At 36.4% G+C, this 27,175-nt stretch overlaps 1 protein-coding gene across 6 annotated transcripts in view; it reads left to right on the forward strand.

The window, feature by feature from the left end:
- PPHLN1 (periphilin 1) overlaps nucleotides 1-27,175 on the forward strand; it is a 129,610-nt gene that overhangs the window by 95,103 nt on the left and 7,332 nt on the right. For all 6 annotated transcript variants that reach the window (XM_036758920.1, XM_036758924.1, XM_036758921.1 and 3 more), the window contains one exon: nucleotides 9,890-10,030. In XM_036758920.1, the coding sequence (XP_036614815.1) occupies nucleotides 9,890-10,030 (141 nt within the window). The remainder of the gene's footprint in view (nucleotides 1-9,889; nucleotides 10,031-27,175) is intronic.

The following is a 27,175-nucleotide window of genomic DNA, read 5'->3' on the forward strand; positions in this document are numbered from 1 at the left end:
TGTAAACAAAGCAGTTCAACTTTAGTAATCCCTTGTGATTTCTTTTTCTTATTTACATTTTCATATTTCTCTTGATTCTTGTATTTGAAAGTCAGATTTTCTATTCAGCTCTGTTCTTTTCACTGAAAAAGCTTGAAAGTCCTCTATTTTATTGAAAATCCATATTTTGCCTTGGAGCAGGATACTCAGTTTTGCTGTGTAGGTGATTCTTGGTTTTAATCCTAGCTCCATTGACCTTTAGAATATCATATTCCAAGCCCTTTGATCCCTTAATGTTGAAGCTGCTAGATCTTGTGGTATTCTGATTGTGTTTCCACAGTACTCAAATTGTTTCTTTCTGGCTGCTTGCAGTATTTTCTCCTTGATCTGGGAGCCCTGGAATTTGGCAACAATATTCCTAGGAGTTTTCTTTATGGGGTCTTTTTGCGGAGGTGATCGGTGGATTCTTTCAGTTTCTATTTTACCCTCTGGTTCTAGAATATCAGAGCAGTTCTCCTTGATAATTTCTTGAAACATGATATCTAGGCCCTTTTTTTGATCATGGCTTTCAGGTAGTCCAATAATTTTTAAATTATCTCTCCTGGACCTATTTTCCAGGTCAGTGGTTTTTCCAATGAGGTTTTTCACATTGTCTTCTACTTTTTCATTCCTTTGGTTCTGTTTTGTAATATCTTGATTTCTCATAAAGTCACTAGCTTCCACTTGCTCCAATCTAATTTTAGGGTAGTATTTTCTTCAGTGGTCTTTTGGTCCTCCTTTTCCATTTGGGTAATTCTGCCTTTCAAGGCATTCTTCTCCTCATTGGCTTTTTGAGCTCTTTTGCCATTAGTCTATTTTTTAAGGTATTGTTTTCTTCAGTATTTTTTTCAGTATTTTTTTGGGTCTCCTTTAGCAATTTATTGACTTGTTTTTCATGGTTTTCTCATATCATTCTCATTTCTCTTCCCAATTTTTCCTCTACTTCTCTAACTTTCTTTTCCAAATGCTTTTTGAGCTCTTTCATGGCCTGAGACCAGTTCATGTTTTTCTTCGAGGCTTTTGTTGTAGGCTCTTTCACTTTGTTGACTTCTTCTGTTTGTATGTTTTGGTCTTCTTTGTCACCAAAGAAAGATTCCAAAGTCTGAGACTGCCATTTTCACTGCCTGACTATGTTCCCAGCCAACTTAGTTGACCCTTGAGTTTTTCAGCAGGGTATGACTGCCTGTAGAGTAAAGAGTACTTTGTACCAAGCTTGAGGGGATATGCTGTTGTTTTCTGAGCTATTTTTATACAGCCAGCTCTGCCACACCAGCACTCCTCTTTCCTCAAGAACCCCCAACCCGGAATGGACTCAGATCTTCAGCAGGCTGTGCACTCCTGTTTTGATCTGCCACTTACTTCCTCCCACCAGGTGGGCCTGGGGCCAGAGGCAACTGAAGCTGTAGTTCTGTAGGTGCACCACCTCTGCTGCCCCCGGACAGTGGCTGAACTGCTAACTCCTTTCACTTCCTGCAGCTTTTCCCACTAATCTTCTCTGTTGTCTTTGGTGTTTGTGGGTTAAGAAATCTGGTAACTGTCAGAGCTCACTGATTCAGGGAGCTAGGGCCTGTTCTACCCGGCTCCTGGTCTGGTTGGTCCTGCAGCCGGCCATGCTGGGCTCCGCTCCCCTCCACTCCCAGCTCTGTGCGCGATAGAGCTCACCCAGCGACCATCTAGGCTGTCCTGTGCTGGAGCCCTGCTTTCCTCTGTTATTTTATGGGTTCTGCAGTTCTAGAATTTGTTCAGAGTCATTTTTTATAGGTTTTTGGAGGTACTTGGCAGGGAGCTCACGCAAGTCCCTGCTTTCTAGCTGCCATCTTGGCTCCGGCCCTGGTATCTCTTTCAAGGGGTGATCAGTGGATTCATTCAATGACGGTTTTACCCCCTGGTTCTAGGACCTCTTGGCATTTATTTTTGATAATTTCTTCGAAGATGCTGTCAAGGCTCTTTTTTTCATCGTGGATTTTTGGTAGACCAATAATTCTTAAATTGTCTCTCCTGGATCTTTTTTCCAGGTTAGTTGTTTTTCCCATCAGATATTTCACATTTTATTCTATTTTTTCATTCCTTACATTTTTTTTGACTACTTCTTGATGCCTCATAGAGTCATTAGCTTCCACTTGCTGAATTCTGATTTTCAATGAGTTGCTGTCTTTATTTTGCTTTTGAGTCTCCTTTTCTAATTTGTTGATTGTACCTCCCAGGGTATCATTTTCTCTATTTAGATTCTGAATCTCCATAGCCATTTCAGTGATCTTGTTTTTAACGATTTGATTTCTCCAGTGGTTCTTGTTTTCCATTTTTTCCATTTTTTCTTTTACCTCCCTAATTTGTTTTTTTAAAATCCTCCTTTAGCTCTTCCAGTAATACTTTTTGCGTTTGAGACGATTTCACATTCCCTTTAGAGGGATAAGATGTGAGTATAGTGTCACTGTTATCTTCTTCTGAGTTGGTATTTTGATCATCTCTTTCTCCATAAAAAGAATCAACGGTCTTCGGTTTTTTCGTGTTCTTCTTCATGTTGGTTAGCTTTTTTGGGGGTTTACAATGAATTTCTGCTTTTGAACTCAGGGATCTCTGTCCCAGGTTTCTTGTTGTGGGCGTTGTGAATCTATTTACTGGCTTTGTGTATTACTGCCTTCAGTTGCCTGAGGTGTCGGGGAGCAGTCTGGCTGCCTGAAGTCTCCTTTTCTCCTGGGGCGCTTCTCCAGCACTTTTGCTCTTCAGCAGTGGTCTCAGCTGTTTGTTGTCGGTGCTGGTGTCTGCCATTTCCCCTGGTGTGCAAAGGTACATCTGAGCTCCTGGTGTTGACCTCTGCTGGCTCTGCCCCTCTTGGACTCAGGGACTTCCACTGCTCGGCCACTGAAGCTCCACTTCTGTCTCCTCTATTCCAGTGTTTTTTCCTGAGGAAATCTCTGGGTCGGGGGTCGGGGCGGAGGGATTGGAGCTGTTTACCTGGCCATTATGTCTCCCGGAAGTTCAAGAAGACACATTTCAAACTTTGGGGCTGCAAGCCTCAGGAGGTGATGTCTCACGGCCGGTGGCATTTCCCTGCTGCCTCTCGTTGCTTTTACAGACTCCCGTCCTGTGTTGGGAGGCCTGGGGATCTCTGCCAGTTTTGGGCACCCTGGTTTCTGTAGCTGCCTCTCCTTTGGTGTTGTCTTGTGCAGCTCCGCATGCCAAGTGCTCTTCCATCCTACAGATCCCTCCCATCGACCTTTTGGACTGTCCTGGCTTGGAAATTTGCTCCACTCAGACTGCTAGCAGCTTCTAACTCTCTCAGATCTGCTCAGGTTCACTTTTTTATAGGTATCTGACAGAGCTTATGAGAGAGCTCTGGAAGAAGCTGTTTTCACATGGTCATCTTCCCAATGTTTTTTTTTTTTAAGGAAGCATTTAGTATTTTATTTTTCCAGTTAATATGTAAAGTAGTTTTTAACATTTCTTATTAAAACTTTGAGTTCTAACTTGTGGTTCTTCCTCCCTCACCTCCGCACCCCCCCATGAATTCTTAACTGAAAGAGAAAAACTGGTGTTGAGACTTTAAAGGGAGTAGTATTCTATATGTATATATAAAATGAGTTTCTTCTAGTTTGGGTTTGCTGGGTAGTTTCCCAAGATTCCTTTAAATGTCTTGGGGCAAATATATTTATCAGGGAATTTTAGTGGAAAATGGTGTTTTCTTTGTAAAATAAGGTTTAGGATAATTATTAATGATATTTTTAGCTATCAATGGTAGTGATAACATTGATTATATAATTGTTCAGTTCGGGTGTTAAATTACTGTGTTTTCAGTAACAACAGAAATATATCCTTTAAGATGTGATATTGGTATTGGTTTAAAAAATTGAAATTTATTGGATATATTGAACTTTTTCAAAAAAGTCTCACTCTGTACCAGGCAGACATACCTAAATTAGTCTGTCTTTGAATATGATTACTTTTCCCCATTGAAAATAAGATACTGAATTTGGTTTGATAAAGAATGGGGTGAGAGGATTGTTCCTATTAACTGCTATGTTTGGTCTCCTGCTCAGTATTGCTAGCATTTCTTTAGAGTTTTAGCCTTTTTCCGTCTAAAAGTAAGTCACCCTAATCACCACTCTATAAACATAAGCTTCATAATCCACCTCTTATTGAGAATCTTAATTTACCCTGGCAGTCCTACACATTCATGAGGATATTGTTATCTTTGTATCCTACTGCTAACATGAACAGAAATTAGAGTTTAGGAAGATCACAGTACTGGCTCAGATATATGATATAGTAGTGTGAAAGTACTTCAGTAGTTCTACACTTTTCCTGGAGCTGTCTGCCAAACACATAGCAATTAATTTATTGAGTCATGTTACTTATAATTGAGTTTTTTAAAGAGGCAGAGGAATAAAGGAGTAGCATTTCTATTTTGAATCTTATTTTCGCTGACATGAACAAACTGTTTCCTGGAATGTAATGATAGAGACCTTATATACTTACCTTTTGTCTTTAAAAATTTTGATACAAAAGAGGAAAGTTATACATTGTGTAGCTTATACCCTATATTTGGGGAGAGTAGATTTTAAAAGAATCAGTGAAAGGATAGGTAGCATCCCATGTATCAGAAATTATAGGAGTTAGCCTTGAAGAAGAATATAATTCAAAAGACAAAGAATTCTGATTAGAAAGAAAAAGGGAATGTTAGCTAAAGAGATCAGTATGGATTCATAGAAAATTCATTGACAAACTTTGATTTTAAAAAGACATGTACAGTAAGGGCAGGTAACAGAAGAGTTTTGACAGGACCAATAAAGCTGAGAACAATATGAGGTTATCAAGGAAAGCCAAGTAAAACAAAAATGAGGAGGAGGTGGTGTTGGGTCCTGGTATGGGGGAGTTAGCCTAGAGAAGAGAAGACTTTAGAGGGCATTATAGCTTATCTTTAAATATTTTGAAGTCCTCACCTGGAAAAGACATTAGACTTGTTTTATTTTGCCACAGAGGGCAGATTGAGAATAATGGAATGAAAATTGTAAAGAGTGAAATTTAGGTGTGATGTAAAGAAAAATTAGAGCTATCCAGAAGTGGACTACAATTGGGCGTAATATATTCTTCTTAATATGTTCTTCATTTGAGATTGAAAAGCAAAGACTTGGTAAGCATTATAAAGGAAGTTCTTATTCAGATTTTGTTGGATTAGATGGCTACTGAGGTCTTGTCCAGCTTTAAAATTCTGTGATTCTTTGGGTCAATGAGGTGATAAAGTTCAAAGAAATGTGTGTGGATTGTTCAGATAAGAAGTGTGATGAGAGAAAAATTTAGATTTATTTTATTGTTTTGTAACAGTAGTGTTACTAGCAGCTACTGTGGCTGCGTAAGACCAACAGCAATCAGCACATGGAAGGGCTGTTAATACAGGTTCTTTGATCTGCTTTTCTAAGGAAAGCAACTTTAAGGGGTTAACAATCTCAGTTTAATTAAATATACATATATCATTCACTTAGTTCAGGGGGAAAGATCAGCTCCCTGAACTTCAAGGCAAGTACAAACAGAAATTACAAATATCAACGGACAGACCTTGCCTGATTCAAATCACAATTCATAGTTACCAGGGAAGCACTAACATCTATCTGTCTGGGTTACACAAAGCTGGGGGGTGGGTTCAATGGTTTGCCCGGAGTCTTGTCACCCACATTCTTTCAATGAGTGTGCCCCCAAAAGTCAAATGCCAACCTCGGATCTTATACACCCATCTCAGAGCTGTAGGGCACTTGATTACCTCAGTGCTGAGAAGCACTCAAACAAAGAACAGTGAAAAGTCCCCTTTAGGGTGTGGGAAAGTTAGTTAATCCCTAGTACCACCATATACAGGGTTTCTGATCAATCACTCCCAGTTGCCTTAGTCCTGAGGAACATTCCAAGACAAGATCCCACTTTACCTGCCTCATTCAAACAAAGGCCAGAATCATTAAAGGCACTTAAGAGAACAGCAAAAAGGCCCACCCTGATTACCACTACATAGTGAACATTTTAAAAATCAATAACCTTTTTTAAAAAGCCATTTCTGTCTTTATTGTTTTTGATTTTCAACTTAAATATTTTCCTCCCTCTAAATTTTTCTAAAACTGAGGTCTATTTGATTTAATATTTCCTGTGGTTTACCAGCCATGAAAGGTAATATGAAGAAGTGGAGAGAGGAGGAAAAAAACACTTTTCGAACAAGTACAGATTTAAACAGCTGGAGAAATATTAATCACTCATGAGAAGCCCAAGCGAACATAGTAAAAGTGACAATGACAACTAAAAAAAAATACGAAAAAATGGTAATATGATCAAATTCTTGATAAATCATATAACAAATACCAAGAAAAAGTTGAATAGGCTGTCAGACATGGGAGCCAGTTGGTTAGTTTTTCCTTAACTATTTTTCTTTGTTACAAGATCGGGGTGGGGGAGGTAGCCTACAATTGTGAGATGTCTATGGTGTAAAAAAAAAAAAAGATATCAAAACATTTAAAAAAAAAAGTGGAGAGAGAGCTGATCTTGAAGCCATGATGGATTGTGTGCACAAGTCACTTGAACCCTTAATGGTCTTGGCCAGTTTCTGAGATGAAAAGTTGCACAGAGTGTGCCAACCAACATTGCTAGAGGAAATTTTTCACTTCCTCTCCTGAGAGTTCTCTTTTTCAATAAAATCATAGATCTAATCCCTGTGATTATCTCATATTTTAATATTTAGGCCTGGAAATATAATGATTTCAGAAGCTCCTTTAAGAATATCTGGTTTCTCTTCTTTCCCTCTCTTGCCCTTGGCTTCTTCAGTCTGTGGAGTGCCTCTTTATGTAAGCAGCATTGTAAAGATGACTAAGTCTAAGAACCATATCACTCACAACCAATCATGAAAATGGCACAGAAATGGCATCAAGAAACCTAGATCACAGAGATATGAGTCTCTGAAAGGGGTTTACCCCAGGATTCTGAGAAATACACGCTTTGCCAAGAAACATAACGAGAAGGGGCTGAAGAAGATGTAGACCAACAGTACTAACACCATCAAGGCTTGAGCAGAGGCTTCTAAGACCAAATCCCCAAGGCCAGAGCCCAGCATGCTAGCCTCAATATGACTCCCAGCAGCTAGTCCCTAGGGTTAAGCACCATAGACATCATGAAACTTAACTCTAAGGTTGTCAGAAGCAGTGACCCCAAAGACACCAGCTCTGACATCAAGTTCAGTAAGTCTGACACCAAGGCCACCAAATCTGGCCCTGAGACCACCGAAGTCTCCAAAACTTCCAAATCTGACAGCAGGGTTACCAGAATTGATCCCACAGCAGCCAAGTCTGACCCCAAGGCCAAGAAGTCTGATTCCAAGGTCATGTAGCCCAGCGATTCCAAGGCTGCTGAGCCTACTGACTGCAAGCCTCCCAAACCCACCAACCCTAAGGGCACCAAATCTGAAGATTCTGGAACCTAAAGCTGTTAGTCCCAACCCTTCAAAAGTTGTGGTTCAGGACAGGAGTTGTTTAAATCCTAGACCACCTTTTTTTTTCCCCAGCCAGGGTGCAATTATTCACTGTTTTGTACAAGTAAAGGAATGGTGGAATAAGAAAAAAAGAGATTATGTGGCTTCCTAGTAGTTGAAGATTTGATCATTGGCCCAATTGAGATGAAAATGGAATTTGGGAACAAAAGTAGCCAAAGCCTGGTGTCATTGCATTTATAAACGCTGGTACTATGAACAATTTACTTGTTGTGTTCATAACTTCATAAGCTTCTTTTGCTTTCTGTGGTGCCACACTTTTCTGTCACCTCACTCTTTCAGCTTTCCTTCTCCAGTTTCCACTGTGCCATGTTACATCACAGCACAGAGTCTACTGTATCTTGCAAATGAGTACTAAAAGTTATTACATAAAATTTTAATTAGCCCCTTGTTCTTTGCTTTCTTTTCCCTCATCCTATCCTAACACTGCATCAAAAATATAATACATTATAAATGAAATTAAACTAGCATCCTTTATGTAATTTTCCATTTGTAATGTGAACTGTTTGCAAGGCTGACTCTGTAGTGATGTGAAGTTATAACAATTTACCCATGCAAAAATTATTTAAAAATTTTTGCCTTCATCAAATATATTTCTAGATACTATGACCAAAAATAAAACTAGTTAATTGCTTAAAATGAGCTATCAAAAATAAAACCATAGCTGATTGTTTAAAATGAGTTACTTAAAGTGAGCTGTATTACCTTGAAAGTTACTACTTCCTTTTTGAGGTTTCTTCCTTTGTTATTTAAAAAATCTGTAGCCTGAAGTAGCAGAAATTCAGATTCAGAATTTGATTCAGAAATCAAATAAAACCTGCCCCCTTTATATTGTAAATTCTTATCTCCCAGTTTCTGTTTTGATTTTTCTTACACCTCTCCTCTATTTCCCAGTGCCAACCATAGATTTTTTAAGCACTACCCCTGGAAGACATGACAGATACTCTAGGTTGATCACAATCAAGTATGTAAATTATTTTTAGAATAAATCAACCTAGAAGCTTCATTTCACCCACTATTAAGAAAGATACCTTTCTCCATATTTCCTTTGCATATTCTCATTATGCATAGTGAAATCAAAAGCATTATAAACACTATTTAAATGGTTAAGAATTATCTCCTTAATATAATTTCTCCTGCCAATTTTATCGTAGAGACAACTGTATAAAAATATCCTTTATGTAATTTTATTTATTTTTATATTTTCATTTATTTCATTAAATATTTCCCAGTTACATTTAAACATTTTTTAACATTCTTGTTTTAAAATTTTAAACCCCAAATTCTCTTCTCTCCCTCCCTTTACCTATTAAGAAAGCAAGCAATACAACTATACATATGAAGTCATAAAAAAATATAGTTCCATATTAGCCACATTGTAATAAAAAGACCACACACACATACAAGAAAAATGAAGAAAATGAAAAGAATATGCTTCTGTATGAACTCAGAGTTTATCACTTTTCTCTCTGGAGGTAGATAACATTTATCAGCATGGGTTCTTTGGAATTGTCCTGGATCACTGTTTTGATCTTAGTAGCTAAGCCTTTCACAGTTTATCATTTTTACAATATTGCTGTTACTGTATACAACGGTTTTTTTTTTCTGAAATAAACCCCTTGTTAATCAAAGTACATTATTCCTGCATCATAATCATATACCACAGCTTGTTTAGCCATTCCCCAATTGATGGCATCCTTTCAATTTCTAATTCATTGCCACCACAAAAAAAAAACTGCTATAAATATTTTTATACATATGGGGCCTTTACCTTTTCTTTGATCTCTTTAGGCTACAGACCTAGTAGTGGTATCGCTGGGTCAAAGGATATACAGTTTTATAGCCCTTTGGGTATAGTTCCAAATTATTCTCCAGAATGGTTGCATTAGTTCACAGTTGCTATGACGGTGCTTTAGTGTGCCTATTTTTCTACGTCTTCTCCAACATTCATAATTTTCCTTTTCTGTCATGATAACCAATCTGATAGGTATAGGTTGGTACCTAAGAATTATATTAATTTGCATTTCTTCAATCAGTAGTGATTTAGAGTGTTTTTTTTTCTTGTGATAGCTTTGATTTCTTCTTCTGAAAACTGTAGTTCATATCCTTTGACCAGTTTGGTCAGTTGGGGAATGGCAATTATTTTTATAAATTTGGCTTAATTCCCTACATATTTGAAAAGTAAATCCCTTATCAGAGAACTTGTAAAAAAAAATTCTTCCCACTTTCCTGCTTTGCTTTTAATTTTGGCTGCATTGGTTTTGCTTGAGCAATACCTTTTTAATCTCATGTAATGAAAGTTATCCTTTACATGATATAAAAAGTAAGTTAATGTCAGTTTTATTCTTTTTAAAGGCTGGATCTTCAGCTCCGTTATACGATGACCAACCAGAAGAGCCTGAGACAAATGCCACAGATAGTATTGAACTGTTTGAAGATAACCAGGTAACCAGTCGCTCAAAAGCGATAGCATCAAAGACCAAAGAAATTGAACAGGTATTCTGATTTTTAAAAATATGCTATACTAACTGCAACTCAGATATTTCTGTGGATAAGGTTATTGTAAAAATAGCTTATATTTACTTTCACATTAAATGTTGATAGTGACCCCTTTCTGAAGGAAGGAAAAAAATTTTGTTTTACCAACATTAAGTTCTTGTATTTATTATTCTATATAGGATTCTATGTATATTATATATATTTGTATATATTTTCTGTGAAGAGAGATATGTACTGTAGCTTCTTATTACTTCTTATTCTGAATTAGAATGACAGAATTTTACTGTCCAAAGGGACCGTGGGAGGATTTTATTGAGATTTTCCCAAGTACTCAAATAATATTTATAGCTTTAAAGACAATACTTTTTAAAATTGGGAAATAATTTTTACAGTCAGTGTCTCTGAGAAAGTCCTCATCTCTAAAATGTACAGAGAACTGAGTCAAATTTATAGGAATACAAGTCATTCCCCCATAGAGAAATGGTCAAAAGATACGAACAGGCAGTTTTCAGAGGAAGAAATTAAAGATATCTATAGGCATATGAAAAAATGCTCTAAATCACTATTGATTAGAGAAATGCAGATCAAAACAACTCTTAGGTACCACATCTCTCCTGTCCTGGGAAAATTGGAACACTGTTACATTGTTGGTGAAGTTGTGAACTGACCCAGCTGGAGAGCAATTGGAACTATGCCCAAAAGGCTATAGCAGTGTGCATACCCTTTGACCCAGCAATACCACTTCTAGGGCTGTATTCCAAAGAGATCACACAAGGGGGAAAGGGGCCCATATGTAGAAAAATATTTATAGCAGCTCTTATTGTAGTTGCAAAGATTTGGAAATCAAGGGGATGCCCATCAATTGAGGAATTGCTAAACAAGTTGTGATATACGAATGTAATGGAATACTATTGTGCTATAAGAAATGCGGAGCAGACGGACTTCATAATGACTTGGAAAGACTTACATGATCTGATGCTGATTGAAGGGAGCAGAACCAGGAGAACATTATACACTACTATAGACACAGTATCTACAATGACTAACTTTGATAGTCTTGGCTCTTCTCAGCAATAGAAGGTTCAAAGACAGCTCCAAAAGACTCGTGATGGAAAAAGGTATCCACATCCAGAAAAAGAATTGAGGAGTCTAAGTGCAGATTGAGGCAAACTATTTGCTTTCTTTTTTTTTTCATTCTTTTTTGGTTTTGTTTCTTCTTTCTCATGATTCATTCCATTGGTTGTAATTCTTCTTTACAACTTGACTATTGTATAAAGAAGTTTAATGTGAAGGTGTATGTAGAACCTATATCGGATTACATACTGTCTTGGCAGAGGGAAGGAGGAGAGAGAGGGGAAGAAAATTTGGAATTCAAAAACTTGTGGAACTGAGTGTTGTAAACTAAAAATAAAAAATAAATTTAATAAGAATACAACACTTTTTGTCATAATTAGCATTTGTCACAAGCTTTTGCTTATTCTGAATTTTAGCACTATTAACATAATTTTTATAGAATTTTGATAAGCTTTTATATTTACTTTCTTTACTTGCTCTATCTTCTGTATGTGCTTTATTTAAAAAAAAACAAAAACTGGTCAGTGAATTTCCTGAGTAGTCACATTAGGCATTTTCTTCCTTATCAGAATTCCTTCTTTATGCCTTCAGAATTTCATTGAGGGCTTTCTATCCTTCCTGAGTTTTTCCCTGGTATAATTTTACTTTACTTCACTCACTTAGCTTTACTTTACTTGAACCCTACTTATACAACTACTCTCTATCTTTCTTCTGAAGTCTTAAATATGTGTTCCTCTCACATGTTATTTATGGACTAATTCCATTTTTTTTTTCCCTCTATTAAGAATGTGAAGTTGAAATTTTCATTTCAGTTCAGTAGTTTGGAAATTGGACTAGCCGACCCTGTCTGTTCTAGCTCTAGTATTTGTCGATCCTTATTTATATTACCATTTTTATGTATTACCTAGAAGAAATGGTGGAATAAATATTGAATGGTTATCTGTTTTACTTAGTACACCTGATACAAGATTACTCAATAACTCTCTCTCGTGCTCTCCTCCCTCCCTCCCTCTCTTTCTCTCTCTCTCTGTATATATATATATATGTATATGTGTGTGTGTATATGTATATGTATATGTACACACACATACACATATACACACACACTTACACATATATAAAACATTGGGTTGACTTCTCCCATTCATAACCATACATAATTTCATTGCAGTCTTCAAATTCCAGTTTTAAAAATGCTAACCTTAGAGAAAACCTTAAGTGTTCTCTCTAAATGGAAGGGAATAAGCATTTATAAAGCACCTACTATGTGCCAGGTACTGCGCTAAGACCTATTTCTAAATATTATCCCATTTGATTCTTACAGCAAAGAGCTATTTATAAATAGATTTGGTGCTTACGTCACTTCTGTGAGGTAGGTACTATAATTATCTCCATTTTACAGTTGAGGACATTGAGACAAAGTGGCTCTTGCCCAGGGTCACACAACTAATAAATGTCTGATATCAGATTTTAATAATGATGAGAGCTAATATTTATGTGGTGCTTACTATGTGCCAGAAACTGTATTAAGTAGTTTGCAATTATTATCTCATGTGATCCTCTCAGTGGTCCTGGTGATAGAAGCTATTTTTATCCCCATTTTTAGGTAGATAGGAGTTAAGTGACTTGCCCAGGGTTACATACCTTCTAAATGTCTGAGAACACATTTGAACTCAGGTCTTCCTGATTCTAGGCTCATCACTATCCACTCTGCCTCCAGCTGCCTCAGTGTAATAATAGCTAGCATTTGTGTAGCATGTATTCTGTTACAGGCCTATTTTAAGCACTTTAAAAAAGTTATCTAATTTCCAAAGAGTTTGATAGTATGAGCAAGTAGTGTAATATGTTAAACTATTCACATATATAGTAATGAACTTACCATGGCCATTATTGATGTTTAGAAATTTTTCACTTTCCCTCCCACTCGCCACCTTATTGAAAAAGAAAAAAAGGAAATTTGACAACTTATTAAAGTGAAAAATTTGGAATTTACTGTTCCTTATATTATTTTCATCCTGACGTGGAAATTGTTCAGATTTGCCTACCTTCAATATTCAGTTTAGTTTAACAATAAAGAGTTCTTTTACAATTGCTATGTTAGGGAGGCCTCTAAAGCTGTGGTCACCAAAATAGATATCATGAAAATGAATTTCCTAGTATATATTAAGTATTACATGTTTATTTATAATTATTATATTCATATTATAATAAAATATAATTTATATGTTATATAATATTAATATAATATATTTATTTACAAATTATATACATGGACTGTTATACCAACATGTTATAAAACATAATGTGCATTCTTTGAAGCAAGGTAAACATTCTATTCATCTATTACTGACTTACTATCCCGTTACACTGAGTGACTTTTTGATACCTCTTTTCCTTTCACGCCTCCCATTCTACCTCCTCACACCTTCTCAGTTAAGGACTCTACTGAAAAAATTTAGACCATTCGCTGAAATCTTTTCCTTCTCTCCTCCATATCTTGCATCATTCAGAAATCTTCCTCCACAGTCTTCTCCTTCACTCTGATCTAGGATGAAGAAGTGACTCTTGTCCTTACAAAGGCAAACTCCTCTACAGGCAGCCCCTACCAATTTCTTTAGCAGAGTGCCCCTAATATTTTTCTCTTACCTTCATTGTCTCCTGATGTACTGGCTCCTTCCCTGCTTCCCTCAGATGTGCTCATGTGAAACACAGGAATGAAGAGAAACTTAAAAATTATAACATGAATGAACAATGATAAAAAATTAAACAAGTGACTTGCCCAAAGTCACATAGGTAATACATTTCTGTGATGGGATTGGAACTCAGGTTTTCCTGACTTCAGACTCAGGTTCTATTCTTTGTGCCACCCAGATGATATATGTGTCCCATCCGAACCCTGATATCATTGGGAGTAGTAGAAGGAATTTAGACTATGAATAGTCCAGCGAGGTAATACAGTAGGTAGAGTACCAGGCCTGGAGTCAGGAAGACTCATCTTCCTGAGTTCAAATATGGCCTCAGACACTTAGTGGCTGTGTGACCCTGAGCAAGTCACTTAACCATATTTGCCTCAGTTTCCTCATCTGTACAATGGATTGTAAAGGCAAAACAACTCCAGTATCTTTGCCAAGAAAACCCCAAATGGGGTCACAAATAGTCAGACATCCCTGAAAATGACTGTTCAGCAATATGAGAGCTTTTGTTATGTCTTGATGATATTAAGAAAAAACTGAAAAGATTGGGAAAGAAGAATCCACTGGGGGAGAAGGAAAAGGGAAGAAGTACAAAATGACTTCAGTCAAAGAAGTGCCAAATTAGTTCAGGTTGGGAAAAATATCTGTATTTGTAGAGCTAAATATAAAGCCCTTTGCAAACCTTTAAATCATTATGTAAATGTTATTTATGAACCCACTCTCCTCTGATGTAATCACCTGTGGTCAAAACACTTTTCTCTCTCCAGTTAAGGGAGCTGATTCCTGATGCCCAATCTTATTTCTCAGCTACCAGCTCTCCCAGTGACCCCAGGAAGGGAAAGATGTGACTCCTAGGTCAGGCAAGAGTACTCCTCTGTATAACCCTCATTCCCTGAGTACCTGCCCCAACGATTTTTCTCCGTGCATTTCTACTTTGAATACTGTTATTTCACTAATAAAGAACATGGTTTCTAGAAAGTTCAAGAACTAGTTAAGTAGTTGTCCTTTCCTCTCCCCCTCCAGTTCCTTAGATCTCCTTTGAAATTAGCCCATAGATGATCTTTTTGATCTATCAATTGAACTTAAACAAGGTGAGAATTTTGAATAAGCCCTTGATTTAATGTCTTAGTATTTTCTTGCTATCTGTAATTGTTTAGCTTTGTCATCTTTCTTTTTTTATTGTCTTCAGATGTCAAATATTTGACTCATTTCTGATTTACTTTTCTTGCTTTTTTAACGTATGACTGATATCGTTTTAAAAAACAGTGTATATCACAGTAGATTCCTAATACCTTCCCTTCTATACCACTTCTTGTATACATTGAACCTTTGCCTTTAACCAGGGAAACTGGTTAAATAAAAGTTATTGATCATGTCTATCAGCATGTTTCTTCTGCCATGGTATGTCCATGATCTATCATCATCAGTCTTCTGGAATCAAGATTATTTAGTATATACCCTTGACATCCCAGAGACTTTGAACTCCTGTACCTCATTCTCCAAACTACACTCCATTCCACCTACCTCCCAATGCCTCATTTTTATCCCATTCAATCCTTCTACCCAAAAGTTTCATCCTAAGTCCACTCAGCCCCAATACTGTGCCCTCTAGAATGTTTGTTCCATAGGCAACAAACTTCTCTTCGTCTTAAATCTATTCCTCTTCTACTTCTTCCATTAACTAGCTCTTACTGAAATCTTTTCCCTCTTCAGTCCTGGCGGTACCTTCACTCATTCTACTTGGTTCACTGATTCAGCTGGAGAGAATACTCTTGGGTTCCCATTTCCTCTTCCAAGTTCTCCCCTTTTCTCTTTCATTTAGGAACCTCTCCAGAACCAGGTTCATGCTATTCATATCTACCACTCAATCAAAATCCTGGTAACTATTGTCTACAGAACCCCAGGTTACTCCCCTTCCGTTCTCAATGAATTCACTATCTGGCTTGCAATTTTTTTTCTCCTCCCACATTCCTGCCCTCATTCTAGGGGACTTCATTGTATATACTGATTTTTCCTCAAATACGCTAACCACTCGTTTCCTCTACCTACTCACCTACCACCCCACCTCAGCCACACTACAAAGATGGTTGTACCCTTGATTTTAACTATCACCAATATACCACCTCCACCTTCAAGAATTCTGAAATCCCTTTATTTGACAATAATTTGTTGTCTTTTTTTACCTCTCCCTTTCCTTATGTGACCCTACCTTTTGCCCTCATCTTAACCTGCAATCCCTTGACCCTTCAGTTCTGTTAGGCCATCTTCCCTGCAGTAGCCACTCCCTCCTCTTCTTCCCATCTTGACTCCTGGGTGAACCAATTCAGCTCCACACTGTCCTCCTTTCTTGAATCCATAAACCCCTTATCATTTCACTGAGCCTTTTCTCAGCCTTGGATTACCCCCCATCATTCATTACACCTACATATGTGTTACTGACAGAGATGGAGAAAATCACTCAACTGTTCTGATTGGGTCCACACAAATTTATTTTATGTAACCTCAACTGGAGGCTTACTTTTGCTGGGCAGTCTACCATACCTCCCTAGTTTATCAGTATCCCACTTTCCACTTTCCAAACCTTTTCATTCCTCCTTAAACTTCCCGTGACTTCCCTCTCCCCCCTCTCTCAACTGAGAACCTTGCCTTATAATTTACAGAAAAAAAAATTTAGGTCATTCTCTGTGTACTCCCTCTTCTCTTCATCTCAAGTGTCTCTTGTGCTTTTTTCCTCCTTCATCTCTGTCTCACATGATGAAGTGGCCTTACTCCTTACCAGAGCTTATCCCTTTAAATGTTCAAGCAGTTCTAGTCTGTCCTGCTGCCTTCAACAAATTGGCCCCCACCCCCACCCCCTGCATCAGCCCCACCATTTGAAATATTTTCAATCTTTCCCTTTTTCCTGGGTCATTTCCTCCACCTTCAAACATGCTCATGTCTCCCTTATCCTGAAAAAAAAAACCTTCCTTGATCCCTTTATCTTATTTCTCTTCTGCTCTTTGTAGCTAAATTCATCATAAAGACCATCTACAATAAGTGCCTTCACTTTCTATCTTTTCACTCTCATTAACCCCTTACAACTTGACTTCTGATCTTATCATTCCATGGAAACTGCTCTCTCCAAAGTTACTAATGATCTCTTATTTGCCAAATCCAATGGCCCTTTCTTACTTTCAGTTTTGTCATCTGTAAAATGGGGATAATGATAGTACCTACTTCCCAGGGTGGTTGTGAGGATCAAATGAGATAATATTTTTGAAGTGCTTAGCACAGTGGCTGGACATGGTAGATCTACACTGTATAAATTATAGCTATTATTATTAGTCATATTAGTATTATTAGAATGTAAGCTCTTTGAGGGCCTGGATTGTTTCATTTTTGTCTTTGTGTCCTCAGTGCACAGTACCAGGTACATAACAGGCATTTAATAAATGTTTGCTGAATTTACTTGAATTAAATTGACTATAAAGATGTGTTCTACTCTAAATTATTATTTTTGGAGTTTAACCTTTTCCATTCTCACTTCTTTTCTTTAAGTATCCTCAATAAATGTGTGAATTGGTCTAATAATGTTTCTGTAGAGATTGGAAAGTAACATGACTAAGTAATTGCTGAGCAGACCAAAAACAGAACCTTTGGGGATATCCACAGTGAGTTTGTTTGGCATAGGTGAAGATCTGACAAAGGAGACTAAGGTGAGTTGCTGCTCAAGTAGAATGAGAACAGATAGAGGAGTCTCACAAAATCCTAGAAAGTAAAGAGTAGGAGGAGAAAGTGGTCAACAGTCTGAGATGAAGCAGAGAGGTCAAGAGGGATTGGGATTATTAAAAGACCATTAAATTTGCTGAGTTTGGAGAGAGCAGTTTCAGTTGAATATTGCTGGCCAGCAGCCAGATTGCAGAGAATTTTAAAAAAGGAGAAAAGAAAAGAAGATGTAGAACTAAGTATAATCATTATTTTTCAAAGAATTTAGGATGATGGAGGACGATCTCATTTAAGACAATAGGATTTAATGACAGATTTTTAAGGATGTTGGGAATTGGGGTGTTTTTGTAGGCAGAAGGGAAGAAATCAAGATTAGAAGATTAGAGAACTGAAGAATAGAAAAAAAGTGAAATTGATAGTGAGACAGTCACATCAGAAATTATGATGTTAGGACCTAGATTTGGCATTTGCATTTTACTGATACTTTATTGAAAGTAAGTTGTGTTAGAAATTTTTGCACTTCTTTTTCATGACTTGTTTGCTTTTCTCCTCCAGTTTCATCCTTAAGTGCTCTTGGGATGATTGGTTTCTCTTACCATACTTTCTGTAACTTGTTTTTTCCTCCTTCCCTTCTCAGTATTTTGGGAGGTGATACTGATCATAATCTTCCATTGTCTTCCGTTGTAAGAACTACTATTTATTCCTAACTGGCATTTAGTAAGTGCTTAATAAATATGTATTGCTTGATTGATTGCTGATACCATGTTTTTATCATACTTTACATTACTTAAGCTTTCTTAGGAAGTGAGAATAGATCATCTTTATTTAGATTCCTTTATCTGTTTCCAACATCTGGGGTAATTCAAGAAGTCAGTGAAGTAGATATGAATTGATCTTCTCCTTTGTATTCCTTTAGTTTCATTGTAGTTCTAGTTTTGGCTCTAATAAGCCATCTTTAAAATGTCTCATTGAACTGGTATAGGGAATTCCCAAGTTAGGAAACTCCTTCTGCCAATGAAGATTGTCACCTTTAGCTTAACCAGGGCTGTCCAACCTTAGGTTATCTCAGGGCCGCATTAAAATAAAATAATTATTCGAGGGCCGCACCCAGAATAAAAAATACAGCATGCTAATAGAAAGTGGAGGAACGCTTGTCATCAGTAGGACAGGTGAAGGTGCAAAGCACGAAAGCAAACACAAAACAACAAAGTGACCGCATAACAGTATAAAGGTAGGTGCATACTGACTAGTCTGCATAGTACAGATGGAACGCATCTGATAGATCCATTGAAAATTTGGTGCAATATGTTCTGTCTGTAATACTGCTTAAAAAGGCCAAAGAAAACAAAATAATCAACAAGATTATTTATTAGTGATGGAATTAAAAATTCTAATATGCATTCCATGCAAATTATTATTTTATTTTTTCACTCATGAAAATTAAAACCCATAGGCAGGCCACATAAAATCGCACTGCGGGCCTCATGAGACTTGTGGACAGCCCTGCCTTAACTTACAGTCTTTGAAAGGAACTTAGAAGATTGAGAGGTTAAATGACTTGCCCAGTGTCTTAGCCACAATGTGTTAGAAATATGACTTGAATGCAGGCCTTTGTAGCTTTGAGGCCAACTCTGTCCATTATGCAACATCTCAAGATTCATAACCAGGCATTTTTTTAAATCAAAATACTTTCAGTTTCATTAATAACATACTACTTGGCCTTTATATGTCAAGTGCCTCCTACTTCTCTTGTTGAAAAAAAAATATCGCTGACATGCTTAGCAGTACCTTCAACAGAAATAGAGAAGTGAGGCAGATTCCGTGCATCAGCAATCATTTATTTAGCTCCTGTCATGTACTGTGTATTATGTACTATGTACTATGGTACTCATTAGGGGCACAAAGACAAAAATGAAACAGTCCCTGCCCTCAAGAAGCTTAAATATTCAATTTAGAAAGACAGAATTTACACAAAAAGTATGTACAAAGTAAACATCAAATTATTATTTATTATTATTAAAATTATTATTTTCAATTATTAAACATTACTATATTATTTAATTGATATATTATTCATTATTAAAATTTACTGTAGCTTTTAAAAATATTGCTGTGTTTAGAACTAAGCTTCAGCCTAGACATTTATCTTTGCTTGGGTGATATATGTAGCACTAATCTGTAAAATCTCCATTTAAAATCTTAAAAATGTTGGGCATGGTAAATTAGTCCTGTAATCCCTGCTTACCAGGGATACCAAGGCTGGTGCATTGCTTGAATTCTGAGCTATAGTAGGGCTAAAGCTAATCAGTGCCTGAAATAAATCCAGCCTCAGTATGGTAAGTTAGCTACTCCCTCCTTTGGAAGCCTTAGACTTGCTTCTTCTCCCCTTCCACCTCTATATTCCTCATACTGGGACTGAATTTAATGTGGTCACCAATTAATAGTGGAATCAGAGGCATGAGTGAATGCTATACTTCCAGCCTGAGTGAGATAGGGAAACCTAGTTTCCCTCCCCCCTTTACCTGTCTCCCTCTCCCAATCTGAAAAGCCATTTTAACAACATGTTTGGAGCCAGAAATATTACTGTCAACTTTTATGAATAGAACTTGGTTTTCTTTGTAAATGTGCTTCAGGATTTTGTATAGCATTCAGTTATGCCATATTACAGTTGAAGTTTTCATTAATAAAAACTTGAAGAACTTTCCCCTAAATAGTTGTAAATTCCTCTCGTGTGCTTACATTTTCTATAATGTGTTTTGCAATTTATTATTTAAAAAGGTAGTAAGTTGCCATATATTTTTATCTTTGTAATTCAAAACTTTTAACTAATTTGTTTGTCTTTGTGGTTTAGGAAAGGAATATTTCTGCAGGCTAGATGTTTCTTTTTTCTCTTTGCTTGCAATTTTAATAAATAGATCAAGTCCTAGCAAAAAATCATAATCTTACATGTTGAATTCCTTATCTATTTAAAAATTAAAAAGCAAAATGTACATAATATGGATTCACATTTTCACATACAGCCTTTTTTCTTTATGTAAATGTTCATTTTACTTGATATTTGCTAAATTAAGAATAAAACATGTAATCTATACATAGTATTAGACACTAAGCTTTAAATAATTTTATTTAGCACAATGCTAGATTTCTTGTTATAAATTACACCTCACTGACTTTTCTGTGGAACTAAAAATACTTTGTTTTCCAGAATAAAGTTCCTTTCCTTGAAATGTTGTAATGTTTTGTTTCAGATTATTTAAAATACTCTGAAATTTGAGAGTATTGCAAAAAAATTCTCTTCAATAAAAGAGAAAATAACGTAAAATAGAACCTCTACATGTAATATTTGGTAGCTTAAGTTCAGTGTTTTATCAGCATCTTAGTGTGCTTTGTGTAGTACTGTGGGTAATATAAAATGTGTGTTAATCTCTTAAATTCAATACTTAATTAAAATATTGTCTTTTGAATTCTCTACTGTCATTTTATAGTTGTGTTTCTGATTATTGCATAGCTTTGTTTTTTTTTTTTCCAAACTTGGAGTCTTTAAATTTTTATTTAAATTATACTACTTCTCATTCCCCAGAAATTGTCATTTTCTTTTGTTTGGAGTCTGAGGAAGAGTGTTACTGAAGTAAATCATACTTCAGCCATGTCGTCATCTTGACTGGCATCTTAACTAAACATTGTTAAAGTTCAACAATACTTCTTTTTGAATTAGAATCTTCATATTATCAACAATTAAATTTTACACAAATATTTTTAAGTATTCCTGCTCATGTGTTAATCTTTTCCACTGGTAGCACCATTCAGAAAAAAAAAAATTATTTTCTCAGTTTTTCTTTGAGGAATTTGGTGAAAGAGAGATTTGGGGGAATTTTGAAGGGCAATTGTGTAAATGACAACCTCAGCTTTTTCTCTTGTAAAAAGAACACCATGTCATAACTTGTTTTCCTTAGGTGCAATATTTTAGTTAATTTTAATTATTTTATTATAACAGATCACATTTTAACTTAAATATACATACCTTTTATTCAGTAAGTGAACTGTTGTTTTGTTGAAATATGTATCTAATTCTAAAGTCTTGCACTGTCAGCAACCTTTATTAAAATAATAGCTATTTATTCAAAATAATATATAATTTGAATCATCTGTATTTCCAAAGCAAACTTCATCAAGATACCAGATAGGATGAACTTGTTAATTGGTTCATTAGATAAGAGTGCTTACTGGGCCTAGAGTCAGGACCTGAATTCAGATCTGCCCTCAAACAGGTACTAACTGTGTGACCCTGGGCGAATCACTTAACCTCAGTTTGCCTAGGAGATAGCTAGGTGGCTCAGTGGATACTGCACTGGGCTTTTAGTCAGGAAGACTTGAGTACAAAGCTGGACTCAGACACTTACTACCTTTGTGATCCCGAGTACATCACTTAACCTCTGTTTGCTTTGATCCACTGGTGAAGAGAATGGTAAGCCACTCCACTAACTCTTTTCCAAGAAAACCCCATGGTTTGTGACCACATGGTCATAAAGACTTAAGTTAGACATAGACTGAACAATAACAACAACAAGCATTACTCTTATATGGGCCTTGGGCCTCTAAATTGATACTATGCTGTATTTCAAGACCTAGATCAACAGCATATTTATTACTATTTCACAAAAATTTTTAAATAGTCACACCTTTTTGGAGTACATAATCTGAAAGATTCCTTTCATTTCGAAAATTCTACTAAATCTAAAATTCTGTAATTCTAATCTTCTCGTTCATTTCCTAGGGGGAAAAAAACAACTAAGATAAGCCCATGCAAAAAAAGAGCTACATAACTTACCTTTCATAATAAAATCTTTTAAAAGTTTTTTATGGAGATAACTTTTTATATAATTTTGTAAGTCCAAATTCAAGGAAAATATGAGACAAATATTTAAGGTTTTCAGTTTAATTTTTTGTGGTGGCCGATTGTGTAGCTGCAGGCATATTCAAGATAGTGTGTCAATCTGAGCTAATTAACAGAATAATATCAAGAAGGCAAAAAAAGGTAGTTAAGTTAAATTTAAGGTAAAAAAACATTTGTGCTTATAAACATCTGGATATTTGAATCTATCTTTGAGTTTATATGGGCTCTTTTAATTTAAGAGTAAAATCATAATGCAAACATTCAAGTCTTAAATACTTATTGTTGTATTAGATGATTTCATTTTAGCACATTATTCAGGTTCAGATTCTGGTTCTGCCACTTATATCACTTTGAAACCTTAGACAAGTCATTCAGTTTCTTTGTCTGTTTTCATGGGATTTTTAGAATTCAAGTGAGATAAGGTAAATGTAACTATAACTGTAAAACTATATCTAAATGTCAGCTATTATTGGATAACTATAGTTGCTATGTTTGAAAGCAAATTATTTTAAACACCTTAAACTTTTTTTTTTACAAGGCAAGAGATTTTCAAATTTATTTCAGATAAAAAATAGTAGCTAAAAGACCTACCACAAAATATTGTTTTGTTCTGTATAAGAAGAGAGAAATATATTTCTATTTTGTTTTATAACAGTCTTGAAAGATAAAGAACTACTTTCCATCTTCTTGCCTGTGCCTCTAGCCTCTCTTGTAGTTCCATAGATAAAAGTGGAGCCAGGAGAGTAAGCCTCATTGAGGACAAGATAGGGAAGCTTTGTGAAAATATAATTATGTTGGTAGATCACTGATGAAGCACAAAAGTATAGATTGTCCCCATGTTGTGGCTTCTAGCAAACAGAGGACACTGATGGGGGAATGAGGATCTCCAAAAATTCTCACTACAGCTCCAGCTGGGAGGATATTGTCTTCAAGGGAACACTAGCACAGGGCTAGATGCATCCAGGCAACTCTCCTTACTCCTGAGGCAATACACTCTGCAGGTTCCTAAGTACAGAGAAACCTGTAAATCTTAGACTTTTCCAGATCATAAAAATGATAGTCCAAAGGGGAATTTTCATGTGACAACATGAAAAAAACTCTTCAAATTTCTTTCCAAAAGAAACCTTTTCCTCCCTAGGATTAAATCAGGAAAAGGTTCCCAATGGGCAGTTGACCTGTCTCTTCTTCCTAATATAACATAGTGGTCCTATCTTTTAGTGTTTTTCTGATTGTCCTTTTAATAGTTCAGCAAACTGGGACTAGGTGTGTCTCCTGAGAAGTAAGATACCATCCACCTTTGCCTCTGGCAAGTATTTTTCTGCCTCAGGGGATATTTCCTCTCAGATTTTTTTATGCCTTTCTTGATTCTTGTATGTGAAAGTCAGATTTTCTGTTCAGCTCTGGTCTTTTCATCAAGAATGCTTGAAAAGTCCTCTATTCCATTGAATATCCACTTTTCCCCTTGAAAGATTCCACTCAGTTTTGCTGGGTAGGTGATTTTTGGTTTTAATCCTAGCTCCTTTGACTCCCAGGATATCATATTCCAAACCCTTTGATTCCTTAATGTAGAAACTGCTAGATCTTATGTTATCCTAATTGTATTTCCACAATACTCAAATTTTTCTTTCTGGCTGCTTGCAACATTTTCTCTTTGACCTGGGAACTCTGGAATTTGGCTAGAATATTCCTAGGAGTTTTCTTTCTGGGATCTTTTTCAAGAAGCGATCAGTGGATTTTTTCAATTTCTATTTTCCCCTCTGCTTCTAGAATGTTAGGGCAGTTTTCCTTGGTGATTTCTTGAAAGATGATGTCTAGGCTCTTTTTTTGATCATGGTTTTCAGGTAGTCCAATAATTGTTAAAAATTATTTCTCCTGGGTCTGTTCTCCAGGTCAGTGGTTTTTCCAATGAAGTATTTCACATTGTCTTCCATTTTTTCATTCTTTTGGTTCTGTTTTATAATTTCTTGATTTCTCATAAAGTTATTAGCTTCCATTTGCTCTATTCTAATATTTAAGGAATTATTTTCTTCAGGGGTCTTTTGGACCTCTTTTTCCATTTGACCAATTCTTCTTTTTAAGGCATTCTTCTCCTCACTGGCTTTTTGGAGCTCTTTTGCCATTTGGGTTAGCCTATTTTTTAAGGTGTTATTTTCTTTAGTATTTTTGGGGGTCTTCTTTTGCAAGCTGTTGACTTGTTTTTCATGATCTTCTTACAATCATTCTCATTTTTCTTCCCAATTTGTCCTCTACTCCTCTTTCTTGATTTTCCAAATCCTTTTTGAGCTCTTCCATGGCCTGAGACCAGTTCATATTTTTCTTGGAGACTTTATACTATGAGACTTCAACAAACATAATTGACTCTCCTTCAAACACTCTGTCAACTCACTTTCTCAACCTACTGGCTTCCCATGAATGACCTACTCCTCCACCAACCTCAGATAGTAATATCCTTGCTCTTCCTATCACCCGCTTCTATGAAACACTTCCATGTTGAAGAATTCCAAAATTATCTGACCATAATCTGTTGGCTTTCTACCTTTCCCTCTGTTTTCCGTACTCTTCATCTGTAATCGTTACCTTGACCCCTCAGTTCTCTCCCAAATCATCTCCCCTGCACAAACCACTCTCTCCTCTTCTCCCCATTTCGATTGATTAGTGAACCAGTGCAACTCTATACTCTTCTCTTCTCTCAAGTCCCTAGCCCTTTGATCGTATCACCAGTTGGGCCCTGCCATTTCTCAGCTTTGGATCACTCCTACCATTCATGCCTTCACTCCGGTACATACAGTGCTAAATGAAAGAAGAAAATCACACAACTGTTCTGACTGGGTCTCCTACAAATTCATGTTAACACAATCTTAAATAGGCCTTCACTGCTGCAGCAAAATGCTACTAAACCTCATCAACTCACTGTCCCACCTTCTGTAGTGGCTTCTCTAAAACCTCTTCTTCCGCTATCTCTTCCTTCACCTCTGTCTTATGTAATGAGATGACTTTTACTCCTTACCAAACCTAACCCTTCAATCTGCTCAAATGATCCCATCCCATTCTATTCCATCTCCTCGAAATGATTGCCCCCTTTATCATTTATTTTCAATTCCTTTCTGTCTACTGGCTGCCTGCAAACATGTTCATTTCTCACCCATCTTCAAAAAACCCTCACTTCGATACTCTGTCCCTGCTAACTAGTTAACTATTTTACTAACACAGTGTTTGGCACATAGTAGATATTTATCTCAAAATATAGTCCGAGGTGATGGTCTGTTCCTATTTCTAGGCAGCCTCATTTTTTTTTAAAAGAAGCATTTGGTGTATTCTGCTGAGATGGATGTCAGGGTGGTCTAGGTTGTATGAGGACGGAAGGTGACATAGAGAATCATTCCAGGAAGAGCAAAAGGACTAGTGTGCAGCAGGGAGGGCCCAGTTGTAATTATATATTATAAATATGTTGTATAGCCATTCAGCATAGTCTCCTTTGCTGGTTCATCATCCATACCTTGATTTTTTCCTCTCATTGGGTATTCTTCAAGGCACTGTCCTGTATCCTCTTTACTGCTATTGCTGTGTGATCTCTTAGTGACATTACTTGCTCCCATGTTGTCAATTATCATCTTTTTCTAATTAAATTTTTTTTTTTAGTTAACAAGCATTTATTTTCTCTCTTACCTCCCCCCTCCATACCATAAGGAGGAAAAACCCTATCAAAATCTTGTAAGAAGTATGAACAAACAAAAATAGATTCTCACATTGAGTATATCCAAAAATGTATGTCTTATCCTTGCATAGACCCAATGACACCATTATAAGGCCTGCACACCAAAGAGATTAAAAAAGAGGACAAGGACTCATTTGTCCAAAAATATTTATACTACCTCTTTTTGTGGTGACTAAGAACTGGAACTGAAGGGATCCCCAACAATTGGGGAATGGTTGAACAAATTATACTATATTCATGTTCCATTGACTATTACTGTACCATAAGAAATGATGAAAGGGATGACTTCAGAGAAACTGGAGAATACTTGTATGAAAAATACAAAGTGAAGTGAGCAGAACCAAAAGAGCAATTTATATTTCAACAATCACATTGTCAATACAACTTTGAAAGTCTTAAGAACTCTGATGAATACAAGAACTCCTCTTTTCTCCTAGGTCCGTATCTCTTTCAAACAGTTCTAACAAAGGCGTCACCATTCCTTACTCTCTCGGGCTTCTACCCTCAATATCATCCTCAGTTGCTCACTTGCCCTCTCTTCACAGTTTCCAAATACTGCCCTTTCTACCTTTATAGCAGTACTTCTTAAACTGTGAGTCTCGACCTCGTATGAGGTCTAGTAACTGAATATGGGCCCAGGTTGTGAAAAATTCGAGACAGCAGTTAAAGGTTTCTGAACGTGCAACAACCAAAAATTAATTCTAAATCAAAAGTGTAATGAATTCCCAGGTGCTTCTGGCAGTGCTTGCCCATGTTGCATCAAACAATTTCACTGCAGCCTTGGTTCTGAATGCACTTTGCACTGCACATGCCATTACAACCACACAATGCCAACAAATGGTAAAATTATATATATACCAAAGAATTGTTTTAAAATAAATTCCTTTATGATTTATTGTCAGCAAATGTTTGATTCGTATGCTTATATATAATTATATTTGTATACCTGTTGTATATTGTGTGTGTATGTGTTTGGCATAGAGTAGGTAAGGGCTGATCTCCATCTGGAAACCCTTCTGGACGTCAAGTAGGATTTGGCGATTTGTGCCAAATTTGAATTC

Source organism: Trichosurus vulpecula, chromosome 5 (assembly GCF_011100635.1).
Source record: "Trichosurus vulpecula isolate mTriVul1 chromosome 5, mTriVul1.pri, whole genome shotgun sequence".
In the NCBI taxonomy this organism is placed as follows: Eukaryota; Metazoa; Chordata; class Mammalia; order Diprotodontia; family Phalangeridae; genus Trichosurus; species Trichosurus vulpecula.